The 18,678-nt window shown below is 26.4% G+C and overlaps 2 protein-coding genes and 1 long non-coding RNA gene across 3 annotated transcripts in view; 2 read left to right on the top strand and 1 right to left on the bottom strand.

Annotated features, from left to right (window-relative positions):
- Window positions 1–630, bottom strand: part of LOC109353803 (probable prolyl 4-hydroxylase 7) — a 3,181-nt gene extending 2,551 nt beyond the window's left edge. Inside the window, exons 1-3 of the mRNA XM_019596165.1 lie at window positions 599–630; window positions 442–499; window positions 26–130 (exon numbers count right to left, since the gene is read on the bottom strand). Of these exons, the coding sequence (XP_019451710.1) occupies window positions 26–130; window positions 442–499; window positions 599–630 (195 nt within the window). The remainder of the gene's footprint in view (window positions 1–25; window positions 131–441; window positions 500–598) is intronic.
- LOC109354147 lies at window positions 8,249–9,126 on the top strand. Its single transcript, XR_002108509.1, has 3 exons — window positions 8,249–8,337; window positions 8,473–8,532; window positions 9,068–9,126. It is a non-coding gene; the product is annotated as an uncharacterized LOC109354147 (long non-coding RNA).
- LOC109354146 (probable prolyl 4-hydroxylase 7) lies at window positions 10,204–13,359 on the top strand (the record flags this gene model as incomplete). The annotated part of the gene is made up of 3 exons (XM_019596497.1): window positions 10,204–10,401; window positions 10,599–10,659; window positions 13,088–13,359. Coding segments are annotated over 3 exons (459 nt in total), but the record flags the coding sequence as incomplete, so codon positions are not given.

Genomic DNA, 18,678 nt, shown 5'->3' with positions numbered 1-18,678 from the left:
TATATATATATATATATATAAATACCTCTGCCTTTGTTAAAAACATCCCAGAGCTTGTTCTGTCTTTACTCACTATATTTATACCCGTTTGACCTTCGGCAACCAGAGACTTTTGCAGATAACCCCTGGCCTAATAACAGAAAAAAAGCCTATCATTCATCATTTAATATAACATATAGTATTTTGAGACTAAAGTATTCCCCGCTACCATGAAATAATTTATCTCGATCAGGCAGTAAAAGTATGATATGTGTATTATTTTGTTTAGTTTTAAAAATACATGTCATGATTTTAGTGGCGGTAAGGAAATAACTTATCTCTTCATATCAGGATATACTTTATTCTCTACTATTTTCTATCACGTTTTTTGGGTCATGTAGTTGTTTTAAATTATCAACAATAGAATAAAAACACATCATAATTAGAAGAAATTAATCTAACCAAATTGATAAGATGATCACATTCTTTTTCAGATAAAAAACCTTTGTATAGAAATGTCCTGCATGCCAATGTTCACAAACATATAAAAAATCATGAAAGCAACACATCATTACAATTATAATTATAATATAATACTAAGAGTAAATATTCATATTACATGTGTATGGATTCTCCACAATTAAGTAACATTTTGTATGATTTATCAATCAGAAACAAAGTGAATTGATCAATTTTATATAATATTGATAAATTTGGACCATTGTCATGGAGAGCTAAAGTTCTTCCTTAGAATAAATGCTTCTTTCAATTTAATCCTAATAATTTTAACTTAATCACAATGAATGCTAAATGTCAATAAAACTAGTTCCTCCACAACATAATCTGTTAGAGACTATTTCGACCGACTAATACATCAGCATAATAATAAGATTGTTTGTTTATATGAGTAAGGTTGTATATCCCAAACATCACTAGTCCTACATCGAGCGTCCTTTGTTTGAGATGAAAAAATTAAAATGTTGTATAGGGTTGAGGTTCAAAATGTTAGAAATAAAATAGGAATAATAAATTGAGAATAGTGAGTGAAGAGTGAATAAATGAGAGAGTAGAGAAAAAGGTGACAACCTAGGAGCCCATGAGAGTTGTGTAACGCGAGTGGGATCAAACGCCACTGAAGGAACATGCCTGCAAACAAATACAAATAATAATAACATTATTATTATTATTATTATTATTATTATTATTATTGAGTTGTGTTTTTTTTAATTAAATGGTGTTTGGTTTAGTTTATAGAGGAAAAAGAGAGAAGAGTGTTATTACTTGGTTTTGTTGACATCATGAAATGCTGGAAATCGAACTGAGGAAACAGAAATAATAAAGAAGAATAGAGATAGTGATAGAAAATATAGAGAACCCATTAGAAGAAGAACAACAAAAGAAAGAGTTAGTGAAGAGAATGAGTTTTAAGTTTTCAAATACAACTTTGTATTGCATAATTCAGTCCTTGTTTCATAAAATTCATTCCCTCATATTTATTACATTCTGTGATAAATGATCTTGTAATCAACAAACATTAAAAGTTATTATTATTTTTATTTTTAAAAATTATGAGAATATTGTTCTTTAGTTAATAGTTTTGATTGGGCTAATAAGGAAAATAATAAATGCTGTATAAATTGTACAAAACTAATAATACTAATGATTTTTTTTTTGCAGAATTGGTATATTATATATTGTATATTTGTTGTATATGGTATTACTTTTATTTAATAGTAAAAAATAATTAATACGTAAATGGTAAGTGATATACTCATAATATAAAAATATTCTTATAAATTCAATATATAGACTATTTGCTAATAAAATGTTAGTATAATTTAATCACATAGTCATTTTAAGATTTGAAAGATTGCTTTAATTTTAATCATTTTCTCTTTTAAGATTTGAAGGATTGATTTATAAAAGAGAAAATTATGTATGACTTTTATACTATGAGTTCACCATCTATAATAATGTTTTAATAATTGTTAAATTTTAAATAAAAATAATAGTGAATAATATATTGATCATATAAGTATTTTATATTCATAATGCATAAATATTATTTTTATAAATAAATGTATTAGAAACAAGCACAAAGTTTCAATCTAATTACAACTTACAATAAAATATATCTTACTAAAAATAAAAATAAAAAAAAATATTTAATGATTCATTTGGGACTTTCACAAATAATCCCTTGGACCATTTGTTATTTTCTAAAAGGTCAAACAACACTCCTCAATATCTCAGTTGTGAAGTACACAAATAACCCCTTCTACCTACTAATTTGTAAATAAATTATCTCTCTTTTTGTATCCATACAAATTAACACACTAATTTATATACATATGTTACATTAACTATCTCGTAAAATAAATAATTGTGTTTTTTAATCAAAAAATGTTGATGTGGGCGATTAAGTTTAAAAAAATAGTATATTATAGAGACAAATCCAAATAATATAAAAATGAATATCATTTTTATTTTTGATTCATTATAAAATACATCAATAACTCTAAGAAGCTATTTAAATCACTCTTATACTATATTATAATGATCCAAAAATAATAAAAATATATTAACTATTTTACTAAAATTCAGGGGTATAAATATAAATGTACTCTTTAAATTAATATTAAAATGTACTCAGATATATTAGATTATACATTGAGAGATTAGAAAGTAGTTTGAGAGATTAATATTTCATCTATTATTGGTTAATGCTTTCCTATTATGTGGGAGGGATAACATGGTGGTATATGTAATAGTAATTGCAGCCTTTGCTGATGTGGTTTAATTAAAATATTATATATTATATATTGTATATGACGTTGGTTGTGTTACCATATGTGTTATTAGCTGTAATTGGTTAAAAAATATTAATTATTAATTTCTTAACTTAAATATATTTTTTTAATCAATTACCGAATGCCGACCTAAATTGTAAAAATACAAAACTACACATTTTTTTATGACACCAATTCCTAGACCTTGTTCTCCCACCACTCATTTTCCATGACAACATTGTTATTCACTTTATGAGACATGTTTATTTCTATAGCCAAAAATAAGAAGTGAAAAGTGTATTTGAGGTTTTTATACATAGCTTTGTTTGGATGAAATTCTCCAACACAATTAAGGCTATCAAAATAGATTAGGTAAAAAGAAACCCAAGGAAGCTTTCCAAATTGCATATGGGAATTAATAATCTCCATGTTTCTAAACACTTTAATATTCTCTCTATTGTTTGTTACTGCTCTCTATTCTCTTAATTGAGATGGTCGTAATTAATATAGAATAGTCCATGCAATTAATTAATTGAGATGTGTAAGTTTATAGAAAGTTAAACTAAATAGGTTATAAAAATCAAAATAGATATAAAATCTTTATAAAATGCAAAAACATTCAATATTATCTCTACCTAAAAATGAGGGATTACAGTCATCCTCAAAACCAACCATGCTCTATATAATTATTCCCATTTAATTATGTTGTTTTACAAAATCATTTATTTAATCTTATCAACATAATAATTTTTAAAATATCATATGTGCAAAAAGAATTATTCATAATTATTTTTCATAAAATGACTTATAAAAGTCAGCTCAAAAAGACGCTTTGACTCAATATCTTGACCAAATCAATAATCGATTCAAGTTTAATAACACTACTTAAAATCAATTTTAAGGTTTAGAACATCAATCTAAACAGACACTGAATTATCTTGGAAATACATGTTAAATATGAGCATTACATTTTCATGGAAAACCTCACAAGTTAAACTCGATAAGTTATAAAAATCAGAATAGATATAAAATATTTTTAAAATACAAAAACATTCAATACTATCTCTACCTAAAAATGAGGGATTACACTCATCCTTAAAACCAACCATGATCTATATAATTATTCTCATTTAATTATATTGTTTTACAAAATCATTTTTTTATTCTTATCAAAATAATAATTTTCAAAACATCATATGTGCAAAAAGAATTTTTCATAATTATGTTTCATAAAATGACTTATAAAAGTCAGCTCAAAAAGACACATTGACTCAATACCTTGACCAAATCAACAATCAATTCAAGTTTAATAACAATGTTTGAAATCAATTTTGAGGTTCACAACATCAATCCAAACACACACTGAATTATCTTGGAAATATATGTTAAATATCAACATTAGATTTTCATGGAAAACCTCAACCTCTCTTAATTGAGATGGTCGTAATTAATACAGAATTATCCATGGTATTTGTAATACCTTATTTTTTTTGAAATTATGATTTTATTTTAAAAATATGATGTAATTTTATAGAAAGTTAAACTCAATAGGTTATAAAAATCAGAATAGATATAAACGTTACGATAACTATAACCAATTTAATCAAAAATAAAAAAGATAATGTTATAATGTAAAAAATGTGAGAGATATTATTCGATAAATTGTTTACTATAAGATAAATACTCATAAAATATATTTAATTCAAATTCATTATGTATTTAAAAAATATAGAAATACTTTAGTAATATAATAAAATGCATTCTTTATCTTAAAATATTTTTTAAAACACACCTAAATCTTAGAAGATAAATATCTTCTTGACTACAAGACAATCTATAGTGTAACATATTTTTAAAATGAAACAAAATCATAACATTAGTGAGTAATCATCCAAAGATTGGTTGCTCCTAAAATATCATATTTATTTTTAGTTAAATCTATTAAAGTAAATCAAGATTTTTCACCCTCACAAAAAAAATATTGTACCAACAAGGTGTTGGTGTAGTGGTGTAAGGTCTCACTAGATCTTCAAGATGACTAAAATGTCAACGACTTGATTTTTGGAGATGATATTTGTTGAGAGGGGCAACCGCGCATCTCGAAAGTGTTTAATTCCTTATTAAAGAGTAAGGAGATACCCTTGGTGGTACCAAAAAAAATTGTCATTCTCTTTGGCTAATAATTTGTACCCACAACCATCTAACTGAAAGTTTGTTTTTTTATCCCAACACCACTAAGGTTTTTGAGGAGTGTTGTTTGCCCTTTTGGAAAATAGTTGGTGGAAGGGGTTATTTGTGTACTTGACAAATGATATATTGGTTCTCAAAAAGGAAAAGTCTCAAATTAATTCTTAAATATATTTTTTGTTTTTAGTAGAGTTTAATATTTATATATAGTTAGTATAAAAAAATATACACTTTTATAATAATATAAAAACTATCACTATGTCATAAATTATTTTCACTTTTATAAACAAATCCTTCAAATCTTAAAAAACAATATGATGAAAGTTAAATTAATCATTCAAATCTTAATTGACCATGTGATTAAAATTAAAAAGTCATTCAAATCTTAAATGACAATGTGATTTAAATTAATGTTATTAAACTCATACTCATCAATGATTCAGTGAGGATACTCAACCAATGAGCAACTAATCCAATTAGTGTATTAATAATTGGATCAGTTAACTCGGCCTACATTAAAATTTTAAAAACTTAATAATACTACATAACAATATTTAATAAATATTTACTCAAATTTAGAATTTAAAAAATATAAGCATATCTAATTAAACAACCAATAAAGATTTTACTATTAAAAAACGACATAAATAAATTGAAAACATCATCAAACAACATATGAACTATGTTTTAACTACAACAAAAAATGTATATTAAGTTTAAAATTTAATTAAACAACGAAGATTTTTCTTTAATGTAAGCTAACAAATGATAAACATAACTATAATTAAGTTAAAAGTACTTGACTTTTCATCTCAAAACGACATCGATTTGATTTCTTTTTAAAAAATATTTTTTTATTGACTTGATCAGTCCAACCATCTGAGTCAGAAGTTTTAGGCTTAAACTAATTAAATGAATTAGATTTTGATGCAAAATTGGTTAGATAAAAGGCTCGGACCGATTAGACGTCTAGTTCATAGTTGAACCGATCATACGAACTGGTTCGAACAAAGTTTTATAACATTAATTAAAATTATACTAACACTTTAATAGAAAATAGTTAGGCATCACATTATAAAAATTTTTTATATTAATTATCAGTGTATCATTTACTATTTATGAATTTTAAATAAAATTAATACACATAAATAATAAATAATATATCAACATTGTAAAATACTTTAAACACAATAAATATTAATTTTTTTATATTTTTGTTTTTTACAATTAATTTATTTTCCTTATGTGATATGGGCATTAAATAAAATATTTTCAAGAGTTCTATTATTAGTTTTGTACATTTTATACACTCATTATTATTTTTCCTTATTGGCCCCAATTAAATGTTTTGATTATCATTCTTTGTATTGTTTCCAAACGAAAATATTAATTAAAGAACAACATTCCTATAATTTTTAACAATAAAAAAGAGAGAGAAATATGTATTTATGGAAAGTATAACATCATTTACCTTCATAAATAAATTGAAAATATCATCAAACAACATATGAACTATGTTTTAATTACAATAAAAAATGTACATTAAGTTTAAAATTTAATTAAACAACGAATTTTTTTCTTTAATGTATACAAATGATAAACATAACTACAATTAAGTTAAAAGTACTTGACTTTTCACCTTAAAACGACATTGATTTGATTGTTTTTTAAAAAATATTTTTTGATTGACTTGATCAGTCCAACCATTTGAGTCAGAAGTTTTAAGCTTAAACTTTGAATGAATTAGATTTTGATACAAAATTGGTTAGATAAAAGACTCAGACCGATTAAACGTCTAGTTCATAGTTGAACTGATCAGACGAACCGGTTCGAACAAAGTTTTCTAACCTTAATTAAATTTATACTAACACTTTAATAGAAAATAGTTAGGCATCACATTATAATAATTTTTTATATTAATTATCAGTGTATCATTTACTGAATTAATTATTATTTACTTTTAAATAAAATTAATACACATAAATAATAAATAATATATCAACCTTGTAAATAAATATAAATAAATGACACAAGTTCATAACTCACTATACATGTATTCTCGCATTGGAGGCAATCATGTCCGAGCCGGGAACATCCACATCTACATGGGGCTAACTCTCCCAGTGGACATTTTTTCCATCCACAAGACTCGAACCCGAGACTTTGCTTAATGAGAATCAAACATGTACCACTTGAACCAACGCCCGTTGGTCAACCTTGTAAAATACTTTAAACACAATAAATATATATATTTTTTATATTTGTTTTTGACAATTAATTTATTTTCCTTATGTGATATGAGCATTAAATAAAATATTTTCAAGAGTTCTGTTATTAGTTTTGTACATTTTATACACTCTTTATTATTTTTCCTTATTGGCCCCAATTAAATGTTTTGACTATCATTCTTTGTATTGTTTCCAAACAAAAATATTAATTAAAGAACAACATTCCTATAATTTTTAAACAATAAAAAAAAAGAGAAAAATATGTATTTATGGAAAGTATAACAATATGTTATATTGTTATTGTATCATTTACCTTCAAAATTTAATCATTACTGTCTTTTAAATATAAGTGAGTAAATATTAAACTAAAAAATAATAACTTTTTTGTTTGTCAATTACTAGATCATTTCTAAGAGAATGCAATAAATATGAATGAAAATTAGATGTTCTCATTCATGTCCCCATACCTGTCCATTAAAAATGACACTTAAAAGTTATAAAAATAAATGCTATTATTTTTATATTATTCACTAAAACTATTAGCTAAAGAGAGAGAGACAATAATTTTTTGGATAAGACATCTCTATTCAATAATGAGTGAATTAAAAATTTATGTACTTATAGTGTAAAGTTTTTTACACTATTAGCATATTATCTATCATTGATTTGTATTACTTTTATTTGTGAGTTAATAGTAGTTAACAAATTAATGGTAGATGATTTGCTGATAGTATAAAAAATATTTATTATGTCAGTGTATACATAAAAAACAGTCCTATTATTAGTTTTGTACAATTTATACAGCATTTATTATTTTCCTTATTAGCCCAATCAAAACTATTAACTAAAGAACAATATTGTCATAGTATTTAAAAATAAAAATAATAATAACTTTTAATGTTTGTTGATTACAAGATCATTTATCACAGAATATAATAAATATGAGGGAATGAATTTTATGAAACAAGGACTGAATTATTCAATACAAAGTTGTATTTGAAAACTTGAAACTCATTCTCTTCACTAACTCTTTGTTTTGTTGTTGTTCTTCTTCTAATGGGTTCTCTAAATTTTCTATCACTATCTCTATTCTTCTTTATTATTTCTGTTTCCTCAGTTCCATTACCAACATTTGATGATGTCAACAAAACCAAGTAATAACACTCTTCTCTCTTTTTACTCTCTAAACTAAACCAAACACCATTTAATTAAAAAAAACATCACTCAATAATAATAATAATAATAATAATAATAATAATAATGTTATTATTATTTGTATTTATTTGCAGGCATGTTCCTTCAGTGGCGTTTGATCCCACTCGCGTTACACAACTTTCTTGGGCTCCTAGGTTGTCACCTTTTTCTCTACTCTTTCATTTATTCCTATTTTATTTCTAACATTTTGAACCTCAACCCTATACAACATTTTCATTTTTTCATCTCAAACAAAGGACGCTCGATGCAGGACTAGTGATGTTTGGGATATACAACCTTACTCGTATAAACAAACAATCTTATTATTATGCTGATGTATTAGTCGGTCGAAATAGTCTCTAACAGATTATGTTGTGGAGGAACTAGTTTTATTGACATTTGGCATTCATTGGTATTAAGTTTAAATTATTAGGATTAAATTGAAAGAAGCATTTATTTTAAGGAAGAACTTTAGCTCTCCATGACAATGGTCGAATTTTATCAATATTATATAAAATTGATCAATTCACTTTGTTTCTGATTGATAAATCATACAAATGGTTACTTAATTATGGAGGATTCATACACAAGTAATATGAATATTTACTCTTGGTATCATATTATAATTATAAAGTAATGATGTGTTGCTTTTATGATTTTTTTTATGTGTTTGTGAATGTTGGCATGCAGGGCGTTTCTCTACAAAGGGTTTTTATCTGAAAAAGAATGTGATCATCTTATCAATATGGTTAGATTAATTTCTTCTAATTGAGATTTGTTTTTCTTCAATTATTGATAATTTAAAACAACTATAGGAGAAGAAAAACATGTGCTATAAAATAATATATGTTACATTGAATGAGTGAATGATACTTTTATTTTATTAGGCAAGAAGGGATAAGCTGAAAAAGTCTCTGGTTGCTGATGATGAATTGGGTAAAAATGTAATGACTCAAGCCAGAACAAGCACTGGGATGTTTTTTACAAAGGGAGAGGTATGTATAAATATATAATGAACTTGAATGTTTTTTTCCCTATATATTACTACAACACCATGAAATTTTTCCCTATATATTACTACAACACCATGAAAAAATGTATACACCGTCAAAATGTATTAGTTTTATATATTTTTTATTGTATCATCAACTATTCATGTTTTTATCATCATTGATTCTTCAAAGAAAGTAATACAAATAAACGGTAGATGATAAACTAACTGTATATAATTTTAAACCAATTACATCTTTCCTTATTTAAACCAATTTGTGCTGAATTATTTGTTGCAATGGAGTCATGGACTACTCTAAGGGAAGGAGCCATGGCCATTTATTAGCCAGCAATGAACTTATAAATGGCCATTTACAGTTCATAGATGTTTAATTACATTATTATGCGAGCTTCGATTCCTGGAAGTGACACTTGTTGGCATAATCATAAATCTCGAAAGAGATTTGTTCCTTACGCAAAATGTAAGAAATACCTTTAGTAGTACCAAAAAATACATTATTATGCGAGCAAAGCATAAGCATGAGAAGAAAACTACACAAACAGTATGAGTTATGCTTATTATGTTGGTTCTAGTGTTTATTTAATTATAGATCATATGTTTTACCTTATTTGATAAAGTTGTTTAACATGTGTGTTTTAATTTGAAACTATTGAACTTGAATTTTATTGATTTTTCATGTATGATAATTCTAAAGGATGAAATAATCACTAATATTGAAGCTAGAGTTGCTACATGGACATTCTTTCCCATTGGTAAGTAATAAATACATTTGTTCATTTCAATCTATCACATCTTAATTTAATTTTATCTCTCTCTAAACCCAATTACCTTATCAGAGAATGGTGAGCCTATTCAAATATTGCGCTATGAGCATGCTCAGAAGTATGAACCACATTTCGATTTCTTTCGTGACAAGCATAATATACAATTTGGTGGCAATAGGGTGGCCACTGTGGTGATGTATTTGTCCCATGTTAGGAAGGGTGGGGAAACAATTTTTCCCATTACAAATGTAAGTTAGTTACTACTAATCCTCCTATCCACAAATTAGTGACATATGTTACATGATGTTACTTTATTTATTAATGACCGGTTTACGAGTTATATATGTTACTTTTTTATGGGCAAGAGGATTAATAAGATAATTTAGTAGGAGGATTTAGTAAGAAGATATATCATTGCTCTAATTTATTTCTTCTTCATATTCAGTCAAGCTTGTCCCAGACAAAGGATGATAGCTGGTCTGAATGTGCTAAAATGGGTTATGCAGGTATATATATTTTAGGATGGTTTTACATCATAGTTTTTGACATATTGGCTTCAGATTTTTGTTTCTTTGGAATGGCTTCTAATTACTATTGTGCTCCTTTTCATTATTTTTAGGATGTGCATAAATTTTCCTTTCCATGTTTTTCAAATAAGGTGTTATGTGAGCATCTTTAACTTAGAACTCAAAATCTTTATATTAAGATGGAAAAATGTATGTATTATCATACTACTTGTTTGGAATAAGCAAGAAATTAAATAGTAAAAGATAATAAAGAGAAGGAATAATAACACAAGAAATTTGATAACGAGATTTAATCAATTATGCATATTAGAGATTAATGATTTGTATTTGTGTCTAGTCTTGTTTTCGTACATTAGATTTACATAATGCATATTATATATAGTCGTCTACCCTAACCCCTTTATATCAGTACAAGCCTAGAACTTGTATTATTGTTATATGGAGAAGAGGTCTGATCCACAATAATATGAGCCATTGTGCAATAATCTTCACCTTAGCGAATATCATCAATCTTCATCTTCTACCGTTGGATTGAGGCCTCTCCATAGTCTAGCATCACTGAATATTCAACAAGCTCAAGCAATGCCTGAACTTGTGTACGGTATCCGACTTGGTTAACATATTAGTTGTATTTTCTGAAATTTGAACCTTCTACAATAGTATTTGCGCATGAGCTACCAATCCTCCGATACTTTGAAACCTCACATTATTATGCTTGGTCATAACATGATACACCTGATTCTTTGATAAGAAGATAACACTCTAGTTGTCATAATTCAACAGAATTCCATCTTGCTCAATACCTAATTTCATTTTCTATCCCCTTAAGCCATATGGCTTCCTTAGAAGCTTCATTGGTTGTCATGTACTCTACTTCAGTTGTGAACAATGACAACAGATTGAACGAATGATCTCCACATGCTTGACCCACATGCAAGGGTGAATAAAAACCATGTTGTGGACCTTCTATCATCTAACTCTCCTGCATAACCTGAATCAACATAACCAATAAGTGAATACTTACTTTGTTGGCTATTAAACATGATATCGAGACCTATAGTCCCCTTCAAATATCTGAAAATTTATTTCACTACTTTCAAATATTGCTTCCCTGGTTTCAACATGTACTTGCACACTTAACTAACTGCTTGTTCATGTCCGATCTAGTAGAAACAATAACATACATCAAGCACCCTATTGTACTGACATATAGAATATTTAACATATACTTATTCTCTTCATCTATTTTCGGACACTGGTCTAGGGAAAATTTGAAGTGGTTTTCTATAGAGTGCTCACACTTTAGCATTGCTCACATCAAATCTCTCTAAGATCTTTTCAATATAGTTTTTTCTGGGAGAGCCGTAGTTTTCTTGTTCATTTGTCCTCGTGAATCTCCATCCTAAGAATCCTCCTAGCAATCCCTAAATATTTAATGTCAAATTCTTTGTCTAGTATGACTTTCAGCTCCTTGATGTCATCATCAAGGCATGTCATATAAACACAATAATCATACTTACAACGATTGAAACCAATCTTTAAAAATAAAAGAGTCATCATCCACACTACTTGTACCATTACTTGTGAGACTACTTCAACCCATATAAAAGTTTCTTCAACTTACATACCAAATGACTCTATCCAGCTGCACTAAAACCTTATGATTGTGTCACGTAAATTTTCTTCTTTAATTCACTATAAAGAAAGACAATTTTCACATCCATCTGTTCTAAATGCATATACTAACTGACTACCAAGATAAACATTGCCCTTATAGAAGTGTGTCACATCACTGGGGAGAAAATCTCATTGTAGTTGATCTCCTTCTACTATGAATATCATTTTGCTATAAGACGTGCCTTTAACTTACATATTATATTAGGATTTCTACATTACATGTTATTTTTCTTGCAATTGTATAGTTCTATTATATTAGGATTTCCACATTTTATCTTTAAAAAAAAAGCTTACAAGTAATGCTCAAGGGAGAGAGTTTTTGGTTGTAAAGCTTCTCTTTAGTATAAAATAAGCAAAAGAAAAAGAAGAAAATGCAGACTTATATACAAATGCTATTCAATAGTTATATTGTGTTTTGAATGTTTGCATATTTCAATTTGAAAAAACTTACAATTAGTTACATGTCACCCCAAAAAAAAAACAGTTACATACGAACTCATTTTGGTCCTTTTCACCACATTGCTTATTTTAATCATTATTAACTCTTCAAAAAAGTAATTTAAATAAATGATAAATAATGTATCAAATATGTATAAATCTTTATAGTACATAGATATTAGATTGAACGCATTTACTTTTAGTTGTTCTGATAATTGATGCCTTGTGGTTATTACATTTTAAATGTTTTTGACTAATGATTTTTAACAATTATTGTATTTGATATTCACAGTAAAACCTATAAAGGGTGATGCTTTGTTGTTCTTCAATATTCGTCCAAATGCAACTGCAGATACTAGCAGCTTACATGGAAGCTGCCCGGTGATCGACGGCGAAAAATGGTCGGCAACTAAGTGGATTCGTGCTCGTAACTTCGACATACCACACAAGAAATTGAGACAGATTCCAGAATCTAAGATGGTAAATGTGTGAAGAAATTTTTATGATTGGTAATGATACATTTAGAGGATATTGTATGAAGAGTTGTAATGCATGTTCATCTTAGGAGGATAAAAATGTGTAAACTAGAGTTATGATATTGATTCATAATAAGTTCCTTGCGCCAAAAAAAAACAAAGAAAAGAAATAGTTAATGATGCAATCAACTATTATTATGATACTATTTTTATATTTCAAGGTTATTTTATTAAAACTAAATAATATATTATTCCCATTCAAAAAATATATTATACAAATTACTTTGTTAAATAATATTGTATATATATTTTTATTCTTTTATATTTATCATACTACATTTTTTATAATTTTTTATAATATCTTGTGAATTCAAGGTTGCAACTCCTTCAATCTTCAAGTCTGCTTCCATAATGTATTGCAAAAGCCTTAAAACTACAACCCTAAGTCTTTGTAGTAAAAAATGAAGGGAAGAGTATGGTTAAAAAAATGATGTCCTTTTACATTTTAAAGTTGCTAGTAGTCTCGCATTTTACTTAGCAAAAATGACCAACCAACATTCCTAACATTATTCTCAATTCTGGCTCAACGAGCTACGACTCGTAGAACTAGAGTGATATAAAAAATTGGGTCAATTTTATAGTTATCATATGGCTCTCTTCCTTTTATAGACAAACATCAATATCTTCAAAGATCTTCTAACCATATTCAAAAAGTATTAGTTTAGAGTAAGCATTCAATACATGATTTTGAGTCTTGAAACCAAGGAGAATGTAATGCTGAAATTCATTGTATCTTGAACTATGTTTGGTTTCACATGAAATATATTGAATTCTTTTTATATGAATTCTTCTTTTTGATGTACCTATGTTTTTTCTCTTGGATCAGAACTTCAAACTTTGAGTAATGACTTCATGCAATGTTCAAATAAGTTTCTAAGTATTATGATGTGTGTGTAGATTCATCCTCTTCCTCAACAAGTTGATTATAGAATAAAATATTTGTTTGTCCAAGAATACTAAGTTCGTCTTACCGATAAAATATAATGTTTAATGTATGAAACATTAAGCATTCATAATAAATGTGCATTTGTCATTATTTGAGTTCAAATGATTAGACGAGTGCATCTTTGCATACAAGATTGCAAATGAGATATTAAACATATTTGGATGTGAACTATGAACAACCAATTTTGTCTGACTTAAAAAGTCCAAAATTTATTTTTCAAAAAATTAATATTTCTAATGATTAATAAAAAAGAAAACAATAAATAAATAGGGGATATTGATTTGAAAAATATAATTACAAATTCTAATTTCTCACTGTTTAAAATATAAAGTTTTAATTGAACACTTATTGACTCAATAATGATAAATATCATTTCAAATTAATTTTTTCTACCAATTTTCATTTTTTCTTAAAACAAAAAATAAAAAAAGGTTTCAAATGGTTTAATGAGCACATAATTAGTTTAATGATGGTAAGATATCATCTCAAAATAATTTTCCCACCCAAATTTCATTTTCTTTTAAAATGTTTAATTGACTCAATAACGGTAGAATATCATTTCCAAATTAATTCTCTCTCCTAATTTTCATTTATTAAATAAAAATAAAGTAAACTTATTTGAATCACTATAACGGATCAATAATAGACATATTAATATTGAGATACCAATTTGAGAAATTAAAAAACATGTGTCAATTATTCAATTTCAATCAAGTCCTTATAGACTCATTAATAGAGGATTCCTTTTTAATAATAAAAAAATGTGTCAAATGTCATTATATCAATAGAAGAGAGAAACAACACACTAAACAAACATAGAAATAAAGAAGAATAGAAAACAAACATAAAATACTATATAAAAAAGCAAAGAATAAAAGAAAATTCCCACGTCATGTTGACACCACATGTCTTTAGTTGAAATGAGATTCCTCTCTAGTAATGGAGAGACAAGTGATGCCAAAAACTAAAGAAAATTGGAAATACATTTACATTTGTATCATTATATTTATTATGATAAGACAAATTTACCCTTCAAACTAAATGGAAAAATTGCATTTGCGAGGATGGTCTACTCCTCAAAATTTGTGTATGCATTTATTCTACTTCATCATCACTTTCTATGCACAATTAATTTTTTTTCTTCTGTCTCTTTATTTATTATATTCTATTATAAATAATAGCAATAATTGTAATAGTAAATTTAAAACAATAATTATTTTAACTAGATATTATTAATTATTAATAAAAAAATTAATAATATGCAGTAATAGTAATTAATAAAATGATATATATTTTCTAATAATAAATTTAACTAATAAACATATCTTTCCTATACAACACTCATTTTAATTACTTTTTAATGATTAATAAGAATAATTGGTTTTTCTATCTATTTTGATCCGATTATTTAAAAATGAAAGAAAAAATATAATAAAGATTAAGACGATAGTAACAACTACATTTTTTTGAGTTGTGATACAATATTTGATATAAAGTTTTACTTCACTATCTTGAAATAGGGGAACAAAAAATAATAAATTACTAACCATTAATTCAAACCTTGTAATAATCTAAAACCCTTTACCCAAAATGTGTTGGTATAGTGGTGTAAGTCTCCACTAAATCCTCATACACTAAAATGTCAAAAATTCGATTCTTATAAACGACATTTGTTGGGAGAGGAAACCACACATTCTGAAAGGTATTAATTTCTTACTCATAAAGTAACGAGATACCCTTGATTATATTATACAAAAAATAAATCTAAAACCCTTTAAGGATTGAAAGACGGATGCAATCATAATTGTATATTCATTCTTCTCTTCAAACCATAAAATAAGACCACCCAACTAACAAATATTTTTCCACTGTAAAACTAAACACTCTAAATACATCAGCAAGATACAATTTTGTCACACACAAAATAAAAGATAATGTTTTTCCTTTTAAATAGATAAAATAATTAAAAAATAAGGATTATAAAATAGTTCATGCAATTAGTGACGGAATTGTCTAGTACGGGCATACAAGATACTAATAGCTACCATGATCCATAAGCGACTCTTGAGTACAAATCTCTAAGTTAAAGACCAATGTGTTCCAACAATAGTAAAAATAGTGTTTCCTATAGTTTGACTGCAACCAATCGAGTATTCGACATTCAAACAAAAATTGGGTATGAGAGAGACCATTCGACATAGTTGTCACTTGGATAAACTGTGTCTTGAAAACACACTTCTAATTGTTATTAGAAGCGATAACTTGTTGGATGAGCATAGTCATTGAATGCGTTTGACTTAATATTTCAAAACATATTTTCTTCATATAGAGTATTTGACGCGATTTGAAAAATATTCAGATATAAAATATTTAAACATATATATTATTAAAATATTTTACTTTTCAAGTTTAATTATTAATTATCCATCAAACATGAGGAAAATCAAAAGATTAATAAGTTTGGTTCCAAAAAATAAATTTAACTTGAAAACTAAAACCATTATAGTTGAGATTTAATATAATTATTTTATTATATTTATTTTCATTGATCAAATCAAAATTATTTGGTAAATAATGTAATTTAGATAAAAATGTAAATATGGCTACCCATTTTCTATATTAATTTATAATTTTTTTTAAAAGAAAATATTCTATACACTTTATTTTTACTATTTCTGGCTTTCACAGGATGCATGTATCTTATTGACAAACTATCAAATACCAATTTTGAACAATACATGGTCTATAAATAAGTAATCTTAATTTTAAGATTCAATCACAACTTAAGATAAAAAATGTGTGGAGAGCAAAAGTCAAAGAAAGAAGAAGATGAAGGTGATGATGATGATTATATTCAATTCTCATATGAAGTAATCACAATCAAATCAATGAAATATCAAATCAAATAAGTATGTATAACTAGCTATGCTCATTTTTTTTAATTGATATATGTAGCAAAATCTGCTTCAATTTACTTCAACTTTGGGCTTATAAAATATGTTTTCATGGTCTCACAAATTAATAGGTTGATGAAATATGAGGAAAATTCTATCTTTGATATTTTTTTATTAGGAAGGTTCTTCCATTAAGGAGGTTTTAATTCAAGTTGTTTCACAAAGAACAACTTCAAACTTGATTGAGTAGGATCTTTCTACACTCAAAGAATGTTAACTATGTTTAAGATGACATGTTCATGTCTTAGTATATTTGCTGTAATAGATCCTTATGTTGTTTAAATCAAATCTACACAAATATGTAATAATTGTTTGTCTTGTTTAAATGAGAAAGAAACATCCAATATATACCAACTATTTTTTTTTGACATTCTCATAGCTAGTAGACTAGTTTCTATATGTAATGTTTATAGGTGGACAAAGAGTACAAAGAGTTTCTAAGTCACGAGTTCAATCCTTGAGAATGATACTTGTTGAGAGAGATAATCACGCAATTCGAAAGAGATTAATATGGTTTCTTAGTAGTACAAAAAAAGAATTATTTTAGGGAAGATCTTATGGAATCCATAATTGGAGGATATGATATAAGATAGCTGATAATAAAAATATACCAAACATATTGAGCCAAGTGGCGAAAAAAAAGGATTAATTACTTAATTAAGACCAAGAAAGAAAAGACAATTCAGCAATGAAGAAGGATAAGCTATTTCAAAGAATGTCTCAAATCAATGACAATGAAAGAAAAATAAAAATAAAAATAAATATTTAATTTTTTAATTAATATATTATGATTTCATTAGTGTGAGACATGATTTAAGACATAATTTGAAATAACATATCTTTAATCTTGAGCGATGGATAGTTTCACATACCTAGGAGAGTCCTATACAATGACTTTATGTATAATCAAGTTATGACAATTTTTTTCTTCTTTGTGATAATCTTTTGATATGCATATAATTAAAGGATAAAAAGTGAGATAAAGAGATGTTTCGTTTAATTTGTTTAAGAGAAAGTTGTCAATCTTTTGTTATGTGGAGTGTTATCATTTTTTATTGTAAACACAAGTGCAATTTAGAAACATATATGTTTTCTCTACAAACAAAGTGGACAACTCTCTTTAATTTTATGTTATTTTTGTATACGTGCTTATGTATATAAAATAGTAAGGATAACACCTTTGGTTTAATTTTATGTTATTTTTGTGTATGTGATTATGTATATTGGATGAAAAAACATATTTTAATTAAAATGGATATACCCACTAAACTTGTGAGCATAGTAAGGATAAACTAAAATAGAAAAAATAAGTTCCTAAACTTTCTAAAAGAGCAAAACCGCCATAGTATACCACCAATGTATACATCAATTATAATGATCTAGTGGTGTAAGGTCCAACTAAATCTCAGGATAACCAAAAAATCAATGGTTAATTTGAGTCCATGAT

The sequence above is a fragment of the Lupinus angustifolius genome, chromosome LG08 (assembly GCF_001865875.1).
Source record: "Lupinus angustifolius cultivar Tanjil chromosome LG08, LupAngTanjil_v1.0, whole genome shotgun sequence".
NCBI lineage: Eukaryota > Viridiplantae > Streptophyta > Magnoliopsida > Fabales > Fabaceae > Lupinus > Lupinus angustifolius.
Note: the sequence above shows the minus strand (reverse complement) of the source record. Positions and strands in the feature narration are given on the sequence as shown.